Raw genomic sequence first — 17,557 nt, 5'->3', positions numbered from 1 at the left:
ATTTGAAGTAACCCTCCTGCTGGGATTACAACATATGTACTATATTGAGAAAGCTATGAATTTGGGTTATTTTGGCTTAAAAATCTCTTGTGTTATAATTCCAGCACTCAAGAAGTTGAAGCTGAAGGATCACCATAAGTTCGAGGCCAGCCTACACTACATAGTGAGTTCAAGGCCAGCCTGTACTACATAGCAAGACACTGTCTCAAAAATAAATAAATAAGTAAAGCCTCTTCCACAACTTTTGAAAATTATTTTGCTCTACTGAATCACATGAAAGACATGAAATAGAATTTCTTTTCCTTCTTTTTAGCTTCCCTGAATTTGATACCTTTTTATTTGTTCCCCATCCCAATCAAATTTGAAATGACTCCTAATTCAGGAGATTTCAACTACCTAGTATCTGAGACAAAATTCTCTTAATGCACAAAGTTCTCTAGCATAAGAATTTATAATTTTCACTATGTTCTCAAGGAAATGACAACAACTTAAAAATCTTTTTCTCCAGCTCAGCTCTTAGAACCAGTGAGCAGTATATATTGGATGACTATAACAGCTAGGAGGTAGGCATGGGAAGAAATCACTTTAAGGGGTAACAAAGTCACTGTCATCACTTCTTGGCCTTTTGGCTAAGATCAAGTGCAGTAACAAAGTCACAGCCAGATGACAGAGTGATTTCAGTTAGTAACATGGTTGCATACTCAAAACAGCCAGCAGAGAGAACTTTTGAAAATCCTTGTCACAAAGAAATGACAGAGAAAATCAGCCTGCCTTTCCCATGAGCCAGCAACAGCCATGGGTCAAGACAAGAACCAAGGAATCAGCCTGCTCTTCCCAAGAGTTGGCTGGGAGATAAGCAACCTACCACTACCACGCATAGGCAACCGGCTGATTCAGAGGAACACAGGCTGGGATAATAGCAACTGAGGAACAAAAACAATTTGATGCTTGTATTGGCTGATTGACTTTGCAGGCCTGGGGCCAGTAATGAGTATCTGTTTACAATATGCAACATAGCAACCATGAGGGATTTCCATCTGTCTTGTTTTGATATTAAAAATTGTTGTCACTATTTTGTTCCATTTTTTTGTTTTGCTTTATTCCCTTCAAATGAAACATAAAAAAATAAAAAACGACAAATGTTTGAGATCAGTAAATATTCTAAGCTGATCGACATACAATGTTTAAGCGAACCAAAATATTACACAGTATCATACAAACACCTGCAATTATTATCCCCAATAAATATTTTTTCGAACTCTCTAAAAATAGAAGACTGCTGAGTGACCCTGTACCAGTTACTCCTTAGGAGATGGTGCCAGAGTCATTGCTTCACTTTGGCATTATAAAACTGTTATTACTGTGTTAGCTATCCATCACTGTGACAAAACATTTAGAAAAATAAAGTTAAAGGAGAAAAAGGTACTTCAGCTCATCGTTTCATGTCATGATCAGGTGCTCCACAGTACTGGGCTGAGGATAATGCAGAATACTATGATGCAAAGGGCAGAGCTGCTGGCCTCACAGAGTCAGGAAGGGTCAGGAGCACCATCAGTGACATACTTTCCATAGACCACAGTCTCAAAGGCTCCCAACACCACATGGTCACCAAAAATTCACCTGGGCCTTCCACAGAACTCACAAGCCAAACCACAGCACTATCCTTAGAGATCTTAGAGTAACAGTTTAAAAGTTCTATAATATAAACTTAATGCTACAATTTTCTACATAGTTTTATAACTTTGTTTCTCTAATATAGTGAAATTTGCCTTTCTTTTTTGCACATGTGAAACCAGGGATTGAGTCCAGTGGTGCTCTACCACTGAACTAACTCCTCTTAACTCCTTTTATTTTTGAGACAGGGTCTTGCCATGTTGCCCAGCCAGGCTGGCCTCACTACTGATGACTCAACCCAAAATGATTTTTGGATTCTGCACTTTCAAGGTAAGTAGTAAATTTTATATTTTACTCCTTGAGAAACATGAGTCTTCCATTAAGAGACATAAACATAGGGGCTGGGGATTTAGCTCAGCGGCATAAGCACCTGCCTTGCAAGCAGGCAGTCATGAGTTCGATCCCTGGTACTGATAAAAACGAAAAAGACCAAAAAAAAAAAAAAAAAAGACATAAACATGCTCTAGTATATGAATGTCATCTACAGAAACTTTAAAATGGATCAAAGAACATTTAGCAAATGCATACTGAATACACTGGAAGAGATGAGATGTCTGAAAACAACCTTTGTCTCTGAGAGACTTACATTTTAAAGGAAGAGTCCATAAAAAGAGAAAACCCAACGTTACAGTCATAAACAATATCAGCTTTAACAGAAAGCCTCTCTGATTTCTGAAAGAAATGTGATTTCTGGTGTTTTTTTTTTTTTTTTTTTTTTTTTGGTACCAGGGATTAAACTCAGGACCTAATGCTTGCCAGGCAGGCGTTTATGCCACTAAATTAAATCCCTGGTCTACTTCTGAATTTCTAAAAGAAATTTCCAATTTCCCCCTGTGGGCAGAAGTGCTCTTTCATCAGAAAGCCACTGGACTTGATCTAGCTGGGAAAGAAGGGTACAACTTGGATGCTCCCAATCCAAGAATTAAAAAAGGGGACCCAGAACAACAGAGCAAAAATGAGAGCATATGGATGAGAGCTGGGGATACAACTCAGCAGCATAGCACCTGTCTGGCTGCTGACAGCATGAGGTCATGAGTTCAATTCTTGGTACAAAAAAAAAGTCTAACAAACAGTATATAGATCATGGGTACAACAGTCTGGCTACAATGAAAAGGGTTCCATGAAGAAGAGAGTAAAAAGAGGAGACCAGCAGGCTAACCATGATCTGTCTGGACTCTACAAGACAAGATCTGTCAGGGAAAGGCTGTTGCTGATGCATAGTTGCTGTGCTGGAGAGGTGGGTACCAAGCTTCACTAAGTGGTCAGGGAGCTAAGTATAAAAAGCCACACTGCAAAGACATCAAGAGAGGCAAAACCAGCCCAAAGACCCCATCCTGAGATGGGACTAAAAATACAGAGTAAATAAGGGAAAGAATGAGTTATTCCACATCCCTCCAGCTCTTAATTTCGCAATTAATGTTTCTTAATTAGTATGCATTTACAAATCAATGTGCACACAAAAATGTTTACTGCACACTGCAAAACAAATCTGTTGTAAAACCAACCCTGGATCCTAACGAATGATGTCTCAGAATCAATACCACATTTGGAAGAATTAAGTAATTCTAGGAATGAGTGGGATCAAGAAAATTCTAGGGAGCCAGGGATAAATCTCAGAGGCACAGTACCTGGCTGGCAAGCATAAGGTCCTGAGTTAGATATTCCCAGAAAAAAGAAAAAAAAAAAAAAAATCCAGGAAAACAGTAGACTCAGACAAAAGGCAGCCACTGCAGAGGAGCCACAGGCCTAGGAAGCAGTGGAAGATGGAAGACAGACATCCTCTGGGAAAGCAGGATGGAAAAGAGAAAGGCTGGTCATCCAAGTGCAAGGAAAAGTTGGAGATATAGAACTAGAGCTCTGGGGTAGATGATGATGATGACCATGGAACAGGAGGAGACTGAAATTTCAGTTGAGGAAAAAATTTTTCCACTTAAGAATTATCTTAAAGTTTCACGCTTACAAAACTGAGTAACTTAAGTGACATTACATACAAATTTCCCTGCAAGGTCAACACTGAACCTAACCACTGAATTTGATTGATTCAGTACTTAAGAAAACCCTTAGAGGAGAAATTGAAAATGCATGTGCAGCAATCTCAGTGACTAAGGTTATCCAAGCAGTAGTCCACCATACTAATAAATGTCTGAAGTTAATGGCCACTTTGAGTACCTCTTATAACTACAGAGGCCAAAGGTAACTAGTATTAACCTCATGATATTTCAATACGTTTAGTATTAAAGTATTTATACAAGCTTGTTTCCCTCAATGTATATACATTTCTTGGCAAACTTCATACATACACATATATGTAGTTTGAAGATAAAAACTATATCTTTTTTTGTTGTTGATATTTTGAGACAGGGTCTCAACAATGCAGTTTAGGCTGGTCTTATGCTCAATTTGTAGTCCAGGCTGGTCTCGAACGTATACTGTAATCATCTGTTTTGTCTAGGTTTAGAGATTATAATTCCAAAGGAGAGTATTTTGAATTTGTGCCTCCTTATGTTATTCACAAAGTTCTGAACCTGAATGCATATGCCTTTATGTAAAATCCATTTTAAAAAATGTAATGAGGGAGCCCGCAGATTTAGCTCAGCAGCTCAAGGGCTTGCCTGATAAGCATAAGGTCATGAGTTTGATCCACAGAAACAAACTATACACACACACACACACACACACACACACACACACACACACAATTTTTTCAGGCTGGGTGTGGTGGCACATGCCTATAATTATAGCCCTTGGGAGGCTGAGGCAGGAGGAACCTTGCAAGGTCATCGCCAGCTTAGGCTACACAGTAGGCTCAAGGCCAGCTTATAATACAGAGCAAGATCCTGTCTCATAAAAAATACATTTATCAATTTATAAAAAATTTTATTTATACACAACTGTACCTTAAAAGTACACATCTTGTGCTGAGAATGTAGTTTAGTGCTAAAGCCCTTGATGGAGTACATATAAGGCCTCAGATTTAATACCCAGCACTATAAAAATACATAAAACATGTCCTGTACCCTTTAAATTCTTACTATATTAAAAACTCTGCTGTCTTTATATATCAGTATGAAGAATGCTCACAAAATGGGTGGCTGCTGCACACTGTGTCTCACACCTATAATCCCAGCACCTGAGGAGAGAGACTGAGACAAGATGGCTGTACATTTGAGGCCAGCCTAGGCTGCACAGTGAGTTCAAGGCCAGCCTAAATTACATAGTGAGAGCTTGTCTCACAGAACAGAATACAGCAGAACAGAACAAAACAAGGTGGCTATGAAACAGGGATATGAAGAGAATTTCAAGATCCTATCAAGGCCAATGACCTTAACATGTATACAGTTTAGCTGTATGTTCTTTTTTTCTTGTTAATTCTTTCATCAATTACTGACCGTTTTGGGGGATAAACAAAAGGTCTGAAACTATATAGATAACGAATCCTGTAGAACAAAAGACCAACAAATAGAACCACAGAAATTAAGGAAAAAATGTGATCACAGTACTAAATTTTCTTAGAAGTATTATCTGTGAAAATGTCTTTGATTATCTGATAAATCTACATTGACAAGCTGTTTTAAGATGCACAAGGATCCCAAAGTCAAACTCAACCCAGGCAATGTACGCTTTGTCTCAAAATAAGTTTAAAAATGCAGCCGGGCATAGGGTTGCATGCCCTGTAATCAGGAAGCTGAGGCAGGAGAATCACTACGCAGTCAAGGCCAGCCTGGGCCACAAAGTGCATCCCAAGGCCAGCCTGATCGGCATAGCAAAACCCCGTCTCAAAAAGACCCCTCCTCGTGTCCCCACAAAAATGTAAAATATAGGCAGGGGCTGGGAATGTAACTCAGCACTCTGTTCAAACCCCTAACTGGAGAAACATGCAAGGACCCTAGTGTATCACATCCATCTGTGTAAAAAAAGTGTAGGCTTTTTAAAAATTTAATTTATTTATATATATTTTTTTTTGTCTTGAGACAAGATCTCACTATGCAGTTCAAGTGGGACTTAAGCTCACTTTGTAGCCCAGGCTGGCCTCACAATCTTCCTGCCTTAGCCTCCACAGTGCTAGGATGACAGGAATGTCCCACCACACCCACACATACAGCAAACTATTGATAGCCACAAATGTATGCAGCTAGAGAACACAAACACATGCAGTTCCCTATGCATGTCCATCATCTTTTCTACCCAAGGAAGACTTCAGTGCTAATCACATCACACTTTCTCCACAATCATGAAACTTCTCATATAATCTCCCAGTACAGTACAAACCAAGGTAGGCAGGAGGATAGGATTGTGGTGAGTTTCAGGCCATTCTGGGAAGCACAGCGAGTTCAAGGCCAGTCTGCACTATTAAGACCCTGTCACTGAGTGGGAAGACCCTTTGGTTCAATTTCTACTACCAATGAACAAGGGCAGGGACTTAAATAAATTTACTGTTGTCTCTGACAGCTATTTTCAAAACACTCTTCACATCAACTATACGAAGAACCAGAAATATACACACATTTACTGTTTAATACATTTATAATAAACTTTGAGTTGTTTCCCAAATGCAAAATACTATTAAAATTTAACTTTTTTCTCTCAAAGAAAATAAAATAGAATATGGCCAAAACAAGTTTAATAAGAAAAAGTTACTTTTTTAAAAACTGTAATCTTGTCAAGCATGGTGGTACACACCTGTAATCCAAGCACTCAGGGAGGCTAAGGCAGGAGAATCATTCCAAATTCGAGACCAGCCTGGGCTACAAAGTGGGCTCAAGCCCAGCCTGAACCGCATAGCAGACCCTGTCTCAAAAAGATCAAAAATAAAAAAATAATAAAAATAAAAACTTTAATCTCCCCCTCACACTGGGTGTGGTGGTACACATTTGTATATAATCCTAACTACTCTAGAGGCTGACACAGGTGGATCACAAGCTCCAGGCTGGTGTGGGCAATTTAGTGAGATCCTGTCTCAAAATTTAAAAGGGCTGGGACTATACCTCGGTGGTACAGTGCTTGCCTAACAGATGCGAGATCTGGGTTCAATCTCTAGCACATGTTCACAAAAAGTACACCCCTCCCTGTATCACTATGAGCTCTGTGAAACTAATATTTTTTTTTTTTTTGGCAGTTTTACTATGTTTGGGTAGTGAGGATTGAACTACATCTCTAACTCTAGCACATCATTTTTGACCCACTGAATGTAAATACCAGAGACAGTCATTTTTTCTAAAGTATCTTTAAAATTAAAAAACCAACATGCCATTAATGGATAAAAATATTGTTACTGTGTAAAAAACTAGTTTTCAAATATTGAGTAAGAAAAAGAACCACTAATTTTTTTTGTCTTTTTCGTTTTTATCAGCACCAGGGATCAAACTCATGGCCGCACACTTGCAAGGAAGGCACTTATGCCGCTGAGCTAAATCCCCAGCCCCAGAACCACTAATTTTGTTCCTGCAATTTAAAAGTAAACTGTAAAGGAGCCAGGCATGGAGAGGAATGCTTGTAATCCCAGCATCTGGAAAGGTAAAGCATGACTCGGAGTTCAAGGCCACCCTGAGCTACGTGGTTAAGACTCTAGCTCAAAAATATAAACAAAGGAAAAAACAGTCAATTTTAAAACACATACTACAAGGAGTAAATGTGAATTTTGTCACTTTCCCCCAAAAAGGATTTAAGAAAGACTCCAGGGGAAAATAAATCATGGTGCATGTTTGTAATCCCAATACTTCAGGTGGTTGAGGCAGAAGGATGGAAAATCTAAGACCAGTCGGCGCAATTTAGTGACTTGGCAAAACTGTCTCAAAAATCAAAAATGGTTGGAGATGTAGATCAGTGTGAAAGCCCTGGATTTAATCCTCACTATAAAAGGGAGGTGAGGTGGACAACAGATCCCTGGTACTCTAGGATCCCAACCAAAATAAAGAACTGGAAGATATATAAGTATTGTGGTACTGCCAGGTGTAGAGACACAGGCCTATAATCCCAAGAGGCTGAGGAAAGAGGATTTTCAAGGTCAACCTGAACTATACAGTTTGAGAGCTTGTCTCAAAAACAAAAAAGCTAAATTACAGTATAGCCAAGTATGGTAATACACACTGTAACCCCATCTCTTCTGAAGACCTACAAAAGATCTCTAGCTCAAGGCAAGCCTGGGCTCAACTCTGGGTGAACCTGTCTCAAAAAGCAAATTTTAGTTGGGTATGGTGACACACACCTGTACTCCCAGCACTTTCCAGGCTGAAGCAGGAGAATCATCAGTTTGAGGCCAGCCTCAGCTCAAAACAAACAAATGAACAAAATTGGGGGCTGCATGCCTATAACCCCAGAAATTGGGCGGTTGAGGCAGGAAGCCTGCAGCAAATTCAAGGCCACTCTGAGGTATAAAGTGAGTTCAAAACCCTAGGTAGTGGAGGTCGGCAATCCCAGTACCCAAGACTCTAATGAGGCAGAAGGATTGACAGGAGCCTGGGTTCCACTGAGTTCAAGGCCTGCCTGAAATTCCTAGCAGAACCCACCTAATAAAACACCTAAAGTGAATTAAACCTGAACTACATAAAAACTCTGTCTCCAAAAAAACACTTAAAAGCTGAAGCTCAGGGGCAGAGCATTTGCCTAGCAACCCTAGCAATTCTTACCCTGGGTTCCACCTCCAGCAGTACCCCCTCAACAAAACTAAATGAATAGAATACGGCAACGTTGCCAGACTGCAATAATCAGAATAAACACGTATAATCAACCTTGCCCCTTCATCAGGCAAACTTTTGAGTCAGAAAACATGATACCAGCCACTTGCTATCTGAGTGGTTACTGTGGAAAAACCTTTAGGGACAAATAGTAAAGCGGCATTTGGCCTATGTCTCCAGGGCAGTTCTGCCGTGTGCAATCTGTTCACCAATGCTAAATAGTAAACAAAAATGCACTTACTGCACAAAGACTATCTTATAGGTTGGGGGTGTGTCTAAAAACTTAAAAAAGTTCTCCCAGAGCATGTAAAGCAAACCACTGAAAACAAAAAAGCGGGGACACAACCAGAAACCACTTCCACGACGCCGGCGGCAGGCAGAGGCGCCGGAAGCGGTGCCGGCACGGCTGGTCCTCACCTCCTGGATCCGCCTCCGGGCCCGCTGCAGCACCTCCTCGTAGCCCTTCTGGCGCAGCTCGCTGAGACTCTCATAGTACTCCTCGGGGTCGTCGGGTTCGGTGAAAAGCACCTGGGACAGGATCTTCCAGCCGCAGGTATCCAGGCCGTGACCCAGGTAGACCTGTAGCTGGAGGCACAGAGCGTCCACCTCCTGCTCGGTCATCTCGGGGGCGCCCCCGAACAGCACGGTCCACATGCCGGAGGGCTCCTCGGGGAACACAGGCAAGCAGGGCTCCAGCTGCGAGTTCACAGAGCACAGCTGCTGGTGCACGGCGCGCAGGTCCTGGAAGGAGAAGAGCCCGGCCCAACTGCACTCCTCGCCCGGCGGCTCAGGCTCTGCGCCCGCGTCCAGCACCTCGATTTCTTCGGTGGCCGCCCCGCAGGCGCTCAGCACGCGCACCGTGGCCGCCGGCGGGGCATCTCCAGGCTCCGCGGCCCTGTGCGCTGGGCTACTGCCAGGGCTCCCCGCCCCTCCACCGGCCGCGCTCCAGCGGGGTCCCAGACTTCGGGCTGGCGTGGCGGGGGCCGAGACCTCGGGCCGGGCCGGCTCCCGGGAACCGCTGCGCTGCCGCTGCGCCGTCCGGTTGTGGCAGGTGATGGCGAACTTGCCCTCGATCTCGTTCCAGGCCACGATGAAGACGAACTTGTGCTTCTCGCGCTCGTCGAACACATGGGGCCGCACGGCCACCCAGTCGGCCTCGAGCGTCTCCTCCAGCGCGAAGGCCATGGTGTCGCGCCACCCCGTCAGCCACGCCGGGCGCCCGCAGCCATCTTGGCCGCTCCCCCTCCCCGTTCCGCCGACTGGTGCGGAGAAGACAAAGCAAGCGCCGCGAGGTCGCTCGCCCGCCCGCGCCCCGCCGAGCGCTCTCGGGGCGAGGCGGCCACCCGCGCCTCAGGGCTGCACTCCCGGCAGCCCTCCCGCGCGGAGCTGCCTGCCCAACAGAAGCCGCAGCTAAGCTCCGCGTCTCAGCCTCGCCACAATGTTGCCATAGCCTGCTGACGTCGGCGCTCCACGAGGGACGTAAACACGGGCACGTGCCGCACGCGGTGACGCAGCCGCCGCGCGCCGCTCAAGCCCCGCCCTCTAGCGCTCATCTTGGAGCGCAGAAGCAGCCGCAACGGCGAGGGCGGGCTTAACCACCCGGCTGGAGTCCCGGGAGAGGAAAGGGCGCCTTGGGATGCCGCTCTCTGCTGCCAGCGCCAACTAAAATAGGCTAGGGGACCCAGTGACGGAGAGACGCCCTCACCCCGCGAAGGGAAACGCCGCCGAATCCCAGGACACGGCCACTGCTACCTCTTCCATCTCGGTTCCTCGGGTGTATCTCCTAATTTTCATCCTGTGTACTGTTGGGAACCGGCACCGGGCCCAGCCTGCTTGACTTGCGGTTCAGTTGTCACAGCTGCCAGATTGCATGTGCACAACGTCTGAGCAGCCAAGCCTGCAGGTCCTACCAGCACTGGGAGGCTGAGGCCCATGGGAGGCTGATCTCTGCCAATTCAAGGCCAGCCTGGGCTACGTGGAGACCAAAAAAAAAAAAAAAAAAAAAAGGGCCGCCTGGGCTATGTCGAGACCAAAAAAAAAAAAAGTAACTGCTAAAAAGTTTTTCTAACAAAAACTACTGATAGACCTTACCTATCAGTAGTTCTCTTCAACACACTGTGAACCCAGAAAACAAGTACTAAAAGTATATAAGAAATATTTTAGAACCAAGCATGGTGATTCACACCGGTAATCCCAACACTCAGGAGGCTGAGGCAGGAGGATCATTATAAATTCGAGACCAACCTTACTACAAAGTGAGCTCAAGGGCCAGCCTGAACGGCATAGTGACTATATATATATATATATATGTAATGTGCATGTAATTAAAATTATAATGCTTAGCTACACAACAAGTTGCACATTACTGCACACACAAAAATATTTCCCCCAATACTCTAGCCACTGTGTTTTGTCCAAAGAAATGTTTTGACATTTCTTATTTCCTCTATTTTAGTAACTTATCTTTGAAATGAAAAGAAACAAAAACAACGTTTCTAGGTACTCTACAATTCTTTGGGTTACTGAGATACTCTACACTTTTTTGGATCTTTATCTGGTTGTCAAACAAGATATCTAAGAATATAAATTACTCTCTGGGAATAAGTAAAACTACAAAAGATCCATATACACTGTACTAGCTTTGAAAGGACTTGAAAATTATTATATTTGAAGTTTTTTAAAAAACAGTTGAAGATTGTTTGATAATCCGGGAAATTTTTTTGAGACAAGATCTTGATATCTAGGCTGGCCTTGAACTTGCTTTGTAGCCTAGCCTGACCTCAAACTCATATCCTCCTGCCTCAGCCTCCTGAGTGCTGGGATTACAGGCATGTGCCACCATGCCCAGCATTTATGACTTTTTAATAAAACTTTTTAACTAAAACCTTAGGCCTTTTTAAAATTGCATAGCAATTTCTTGAATATGCTCATGTTATCCTCACAGTTACCATGTGATGCATGAAAAGAGTAAATATCTTTAATTTTGAGTGACAGTCCATGGTCTATGAAGGGCTCTCTGGGAGAAGCGACTTCATTTTGCATCCTCAGAGCAAACCTTCTCTAAGTGACTCACAGATGAGATGGCAAACCAGACCCAAGGAAATAGCTGCTCCTGTGAGGAAAGTGTCAACTCTTGCAAGAGGAAAGAAAAATTTCCTGTGCCTTTTTCCTTTAGTCCCCAGGACTGCTGAGTCTTCTCAAAGGATAATGCTGCATTAGAGGTTTAGCACTACGGTCATATGCCAACTGATTGAATTTTCAAAAAGCCAAAAATGGCTGGTCTGTCGTGGTGAGCAAGAATCCATGCTTGGGCAGCCTGCGGCCCTGCCCTTGGCTTGTGTCGACCATTTTGGCCAAGTTATTTTGTTCACGGGACCCAGACCATACAGGGCTTTCTGATGAGCACTGGAGTGATTAAAAAGCATTTACAAGCCAGGTACAAGCAAGAAGATAATAAATTCAAGGCCAACCTGGGCAATTTGGCAAGGCCCTATCTTACTGACCAAGTGGTGTATAGAGAACCCTTTCTTGTCCTGTCTCGGTTCAAGAAGGTTTATAGTTGTAATCCCAAGGAGGAGTTATTGGAATTCTAGTGAGTCAATTCCAATCTACTACTTTCAGTGCAACCCACAGTGAGAATGAAGACACTAAGACGTATGTACAGTTGTGTCGAGCCAAAGGGTCCTAAATCCAGTCAGGATGGTGGTTCACTGGAACAAAGGCTATGATGCAGAGCCCTTCCCATATTTTATTAATCCTCCATGAGGGGTGTGGCTGGGGGATGAGTGACAGAGTGGCAGGAAATATGTGACTGCCATAGTTGGGCTAAGTAGGAGGCTGAGATCACCTCTGTGATATGCAGAGGGCAAGAAATGCAGAGAGAGCAGTCTGTATAACAATTGAGGCAGTATCTAATCATTTGGGGTCAGTGCTTCAGTCCTGATGTACAGCCCTTTTTGCCCTGGGAAGTTGTAGCCTCTTTCTTGAGGCTTGGTGCCAACCGACAGCACAAAGCATGGTTCTCCATCCCACCTGGCTCAACCATGTATTTGAGAAGTCACTGGCTGGAGTAACACTGACCTGTCACTTTGCTTTAAGATTATACATCATCTCCTCAGTTAACCCAGTTTACATTGCTTATAGCCAATTGAAGGGACAAAGACCAGCCAGTTCTGTACATATCAGTACATGGAAATAGAGCCAAATTTATCCAAAATGGAGATAGTTGCTCTTCTTTTCAAGGAGAGTTGTTCCCCACAGTGATGTGATGCATGCCCATAATCCCCAGGTCTCAAAAGGCTGAGGCAGGAAGATCATCATGAATTTGAGGCTATTTAGTGAGTTCAAGGCCAGTTTGAACTACATAGTAAGATTCTGTCTCAAAAAACCCAAAAGAATAAAATATTTAAAAATTTTTTGGAAACAGGCTTGCTTTGTAGTCCAGGCTGGCCTCAAAGTTGGTTCAGTCCTCCTGCCTCAGCACTGGGATTACAGGCATGAGCAACAATGTGGCCTTGCTCTATGACCCCAGGGGCCTGGTACTGGATTCTTTTTTTGGAGGAGGGTCATCATTAAATTCACATCATCACTTTTCCTGCTCCTGGCATCTGGAATCACTAGAAGTTGGGATCCTTTGTCCTAAGGAGCAGAGTTGCGAGGATTGCTTCAGAGCTGTGTATTTTTGGTTCCCACTCAGAGCTGGCAGCCTGACCTACAGGTTTGAGAAGTTCTAGGTGTGCAGTGCTGGCCTCTGCGCTTCCTTCCTTGTTGTGGGGAGCAGCTGAAGCTGGAGATTGCTCACGCCTATGGGGGTAAACAAGGCCAGCCCAGAAAAGGTGGAAAGCCTGAAGTAAGCCAGGTAAACAAGCTGACCCAGCTCAGAGAAGTCAGGGGGCCCAGGGAACCAGGCACACAAATTGCTAGGCAGAAGATTGAAATTAATGTGAATCTCCCAAGTGTATAATTAATAAAGGTACCTGGGTTGAGCAGTTCCTTTCCTCCCAGCCAGAGAGAGAAGGCTCCACCTGACTTGTTTTCTGTCTTTATCTTTTTTTTTTTTAAATCTTTTTAAGACAGTGTCTTATTATGCAGTTCAGGCTGGCCTTGAACTCACTTTGTAACCCAGGATGGTCTTGAATTTGCAAGGATCCTCCTGCCTCAGCCTCCCAAGTACTGGGACTACTGACATGCACCACCACACCTGGTTTTTTCTGTCTCTTATCTTTTATTTCCCCATGCTATCACTTTCCTCCCCACTAGAAACTTCCAGAGCTGCGGGCGATGCTGCATCTTCTAGCAGTGAGCTGGATTTTTAAGGGAAGCCCCTGTGTGCACCTGTGTGCACACTTTACACTGCGTTCCCGTGCCCGCTTGCATTCCCTCTAGAACCCCTGAACCATGCCAAGTACTCAGCACATTGGCACCCTGTTACTTGTCCTTTTGGATCAACAGGATGGTGTTGATGCAGCAAATCAGCTTAATCTGGATGCGCAGATGGCCCAGATGTTGTGGGCAGTGTTGTGACAGATGGCTAGAGAGTTAACATGGCTGGAAGCAAACTGTTTCCAATCTTTTTTCCTGGCTGAGATAGGCACAAACAATTTGCCACTTTAATGGTTTCAATCTGCACACCAGAGATCACGTTATTTGTCCTGGCAAAAAGGCTGTTTTGGGACTGATCTAGCAATCACCCCAAGGCTCATCAGATTCTGCAAAGGCCCAGACCAGCAAGCTGAACACAAACCTGAGAGGGGCGCTATGAGAGGGGCACTGGTCTCCTCCACTCTCCGAAGGGTTGTGGCAGGCAGAAAGACAGCAGTGAAAGCTCCAGTAGGGCTCTCCCCGCCGTGGTGACTCTCACCTCCTTGTCCAGCGGTAGGTAGCTTGAACAACCTGCTGCTTGTGTCCACTCCAGCTCTGTGTTAGAGGACAGGCGACGGTACCAGGTGACTTCACAGGCCCCTTAGACTCATACTTTTGCCCAGAGTCCACTTACAACCTGCCCTCGTTTCCTTTCCAACACAGCACATCACAAAGTTCCAGGCATTCGTAGGACCAGTGTAAGTGTCAGGAACGTTTCCTATAGTCCTTGAGATATCTAAGCGTTCTCATTGTCCAGCAAGTTCAAGTTCAAGTACCTGGCTGAAAATCCCTTTGTTGTTTTTATTTGTTTGTTTCCTGAGTCCAAGCTGGCCTTAAACTCACGATGTAGCCCATACTGCCCTCAAACTCATGGTGATCCTCCTGTCTCAGACCCCATACTCAACTCTCCATTGAGCTTTTTTTTTTTTTTTTTTTTTTGTCTTTTTCATTTTTATCGGTACCAGGGATCGAACTCACGTCCGTTGAGCTTTTGATATCAACTTACTTATGCCTTCAGGGCGACATTTAAATTGCCTTTGCATTCAAATTTAGGGCTACATGTCTGACCACATCCCTAATCCGCCCCCACAGCTCTTTTGGTTCTCAGTATCCTGTCCAGGAGAATACTGAGGCCCATACTCTTGACTGCAGTGCTGATTAAGGCACTCCATGAAGGTGAAACAGGCCTCAATGAGCAGACTTTGAGAGGACCTCCTGAGGGAGAAGGAGCAAGAAGCCTTCCCCAAGACTAGAGAGCAAGAGGAGAGGGCATGGACCCTGACAGTCCTGACTGGCGGCAAAGGGATGAGGAGGTCTCCATAGAGAGTTTAGAGTGGGATCTGGTGATACATGCCTGTCAGGAAGCTCTCAGGAAGCTAAGGCAGGAGAAGCACCAGAAGGCCAAGACCAGCCTGGGCTACATAGTGAGTTGAGGTCAGCTTGAACTGCTTAGCAAGACACTACCTCAAAACAAACAAAAGACTGGGGTTGTAGCTCAATTCAAAATCCCTAGCCTTGAGCTCCATACCAAAAAAAAAAAGTTTTTAAGAAAGAATAACCCACATATCCATAAGTATAACTCTTTGCTTCCTTTCCTATCATTATACATACATCTATAATTATACTGAATGTGTATCAATACTGGGTACTGCACCCAGGGCTTTCCACTGAGCTACATCCTGAACTCTTTTTTAAAAATTTTAATTTGGAGATTTTTGAGACAGGATCTTGTTAAATTGCTCAGATTGAGTTTGAACTTGCAGTCCTGCCTCAGCCTCCTGAGGTGCTAGGACTATAGGCATGTGCCACTACCCCCAGTTCCCCTTATTTTATTAGTTTATTCATTTATTTCTTTTGTGTTCCTGAAGGTTGAACCCAAGAGTGCTCTGTGTTGAGCTATACCCCACCCAGCCCATTTTTTTGTGTAGAGACAGGATCTCACTAAACGGCCCAAACTGGCCACACATTTGCAACCTTCTTGCTCAGCCTCCTGATTAGCTGGGATTATAGGCCTGTGCCATCTCATACATCCTTTCTTTTGTATAAATAATTTTGTAAGCTAGGCATGGTGGCAGACACCTGCAATCCCAGCCCTTGGGAGTCTGAGCCAAGGGGATTTTTGCAAGTTCAAGACCAGCATGGGCTAGAAAGTGAGCTCAAGGCCAGCCTGGACTGCATAGTGAGACCTTGTCTCAAAAAGATAAAAATCATTTTGTGTTAATTTTATGTAACATGGTAGAAAGTGACCACACACTGAATGGCATAGATGCTGGGGCACAGAGAAAGCCCTGACCTAACAGATCGCAGGGCCATTGGGAGGGACAGCCCTGGGGAGCAGCAGCTCGGGCTCAGGGCATATCCTCTTCTGGCAACAGACCCGCTTTGGTGTACCATCCACAATTCGACCTCCCTGCCCACCTTCCAACCTCAGAACAGGCTGGTACAGAGAACCAGGAGCTGCTTGGTACATCCACAACTGCACAAGGGGATTGTCATAGTTTATGTGTGTGTCCCCCAGGCCTCATGAGTTTGAATTGTGCATTTGTTATTCCTTCATTGTCTAGTGCTTGGATCGATGGTGTCAGTGCTCCACCCACAAAGGGGTAGAGCCAGGATGTGATGTAATGGCAGGAAGAAGGTGTATCTTGCTCCTTGCCGGTTCCTGTTTGCTGTTGGCAGCCGCCATGAACTGCAGCCCAGCCAGGCCGCCTGTCTTGGAGACAACTAAGTGTGGATGGAAACCTCCAAAACCTGTAAGAAATAAACCTTTCCTTTCCCAACTTTGGGCTTCAGGTATTTTGTCTTAGCAATGAGTAAAAAGTAACTAAGCCAGGGATCCTGGAATTTTTTAAAAATTTTATTTAAAGAAAGACTATACAAAGCAGAAAAAGGCTAGAAATAATACATACTTTCAAATAAAAAATAAACAATAAGAAATCATTAGTTGATGATTACATATTATCCTCTTACAAATAGTTGTTCAAGATACAAAAGTGAAACATAAAGTGTGGATTCAAACAGTGAGACTGCAAACAGTACTGTTCAACTATCCATCAAAAACTTAGTAATATGGTTATCAATCCTACACACTTAAACATACATGCAGTAATCCATTTTTGTTCATTTCATCACGCGTTAGACAATCAGTTCTCATAAACTGTTTTATAGGTTCTATGCATGCATGAGTCTTAACATGTATTTCTATCCTTTCTATATTAGAGGGAGAAACAAAACAAAGCAAGACAAAACAAAACATATTCCTATAAACATATGAAATGAAAAAGACATATAAAACTGCTATACAAGGAGTTCTATCTGTGTTACTGTGTTATCTCTTGTTATCTTCAATAGAATTGGCTATATCATCAGACATAGTATATTTGAATATAGCAGTACATTACATATTAATAAAAACACAACTTTGTAGATAGTATAAAACTTCAAAAACAGGTAGTTATCAAACCAGAATGGATACTGTAGTGAATCTTGTCATCTTCGGTGTAGTTGCCTACACTCTCAGACTTGATACTATCAATCATAACAGTTTTGAATAAAATCTGTCAATACCAAACAGCAATCAAACAAACCAGATTTAAATAAGATCAGTCATGATAAAACAGTATAAGTTGGGGAGAACATGGCGGACAGATAGCAGCAGCTACGGAGGCTCTCTGAAACACCCAGCTTAGAATTCAGGAATGGAGCTGAGTAAGGAATCATAAGCAAGCAGAGATATGCCCCGGTGACCCAAGAATGAACTAGGCTGAGAGAAACCAACTGGGAATGCAATCCTGGTGCTACAACAGGAACAGATAAAGCCTCAGCGTGGAAGCTGGAGCACGAGCCAC

The 17,557-nt window shown here is 43.8% G+C and overlaps 1 protein-coding gene across 3 annotated transcripts in view; it reads right to left on the bottom strand.

Moving 5' to 3' along the window:
- Window positions 1–9,817, bottom strand: part of Jmy (junction mediating and regulatory protein, p53 cofactor) — a 90,459-nt gene extending 80,642 nt beyond the window's left edge. For all 3 annotated transcript variants that reach the window (XR_010050588.1, XM_063258409.1, XM_063258408.1), the window contains exon 1: window positions 8,766–9,817. Coding sequence is in view for 2 of the 3 variants with exons in the window: in XM_063258409.1 (XP_063114479.1) it covers window positions 8,766–9,533 (768 nt within the window). In the remaining variant the exon portion in view is untranslated. The remainder of the gene's footprint in view (window positions 1–8,765) is intronic.
- Window positions 9,818–17,557: the final 7,740 nt, after the last annotated feature.

The sequence above is a fragment of the Cavia porcellus genome, unplaced genomic scaffold, assembly GCF_034190915.1.
Source record: "Cavia porcellus strain 051 isolate PalLab524CR breed Dunkin Hartley unplaced genomic scaffold, mCavPor4.1 scaffold_11, whole genome shotgun sequence".
Classification (NCBI taxonomy): Eukaryota; Metazoa; Chordata; class Mammalia; order Rodentia; family Caviidae; genus Cavia; species Cavia porcellus.
This window is presented reverse-complemented; position numbering and strand designations above follow the sequence as displayed.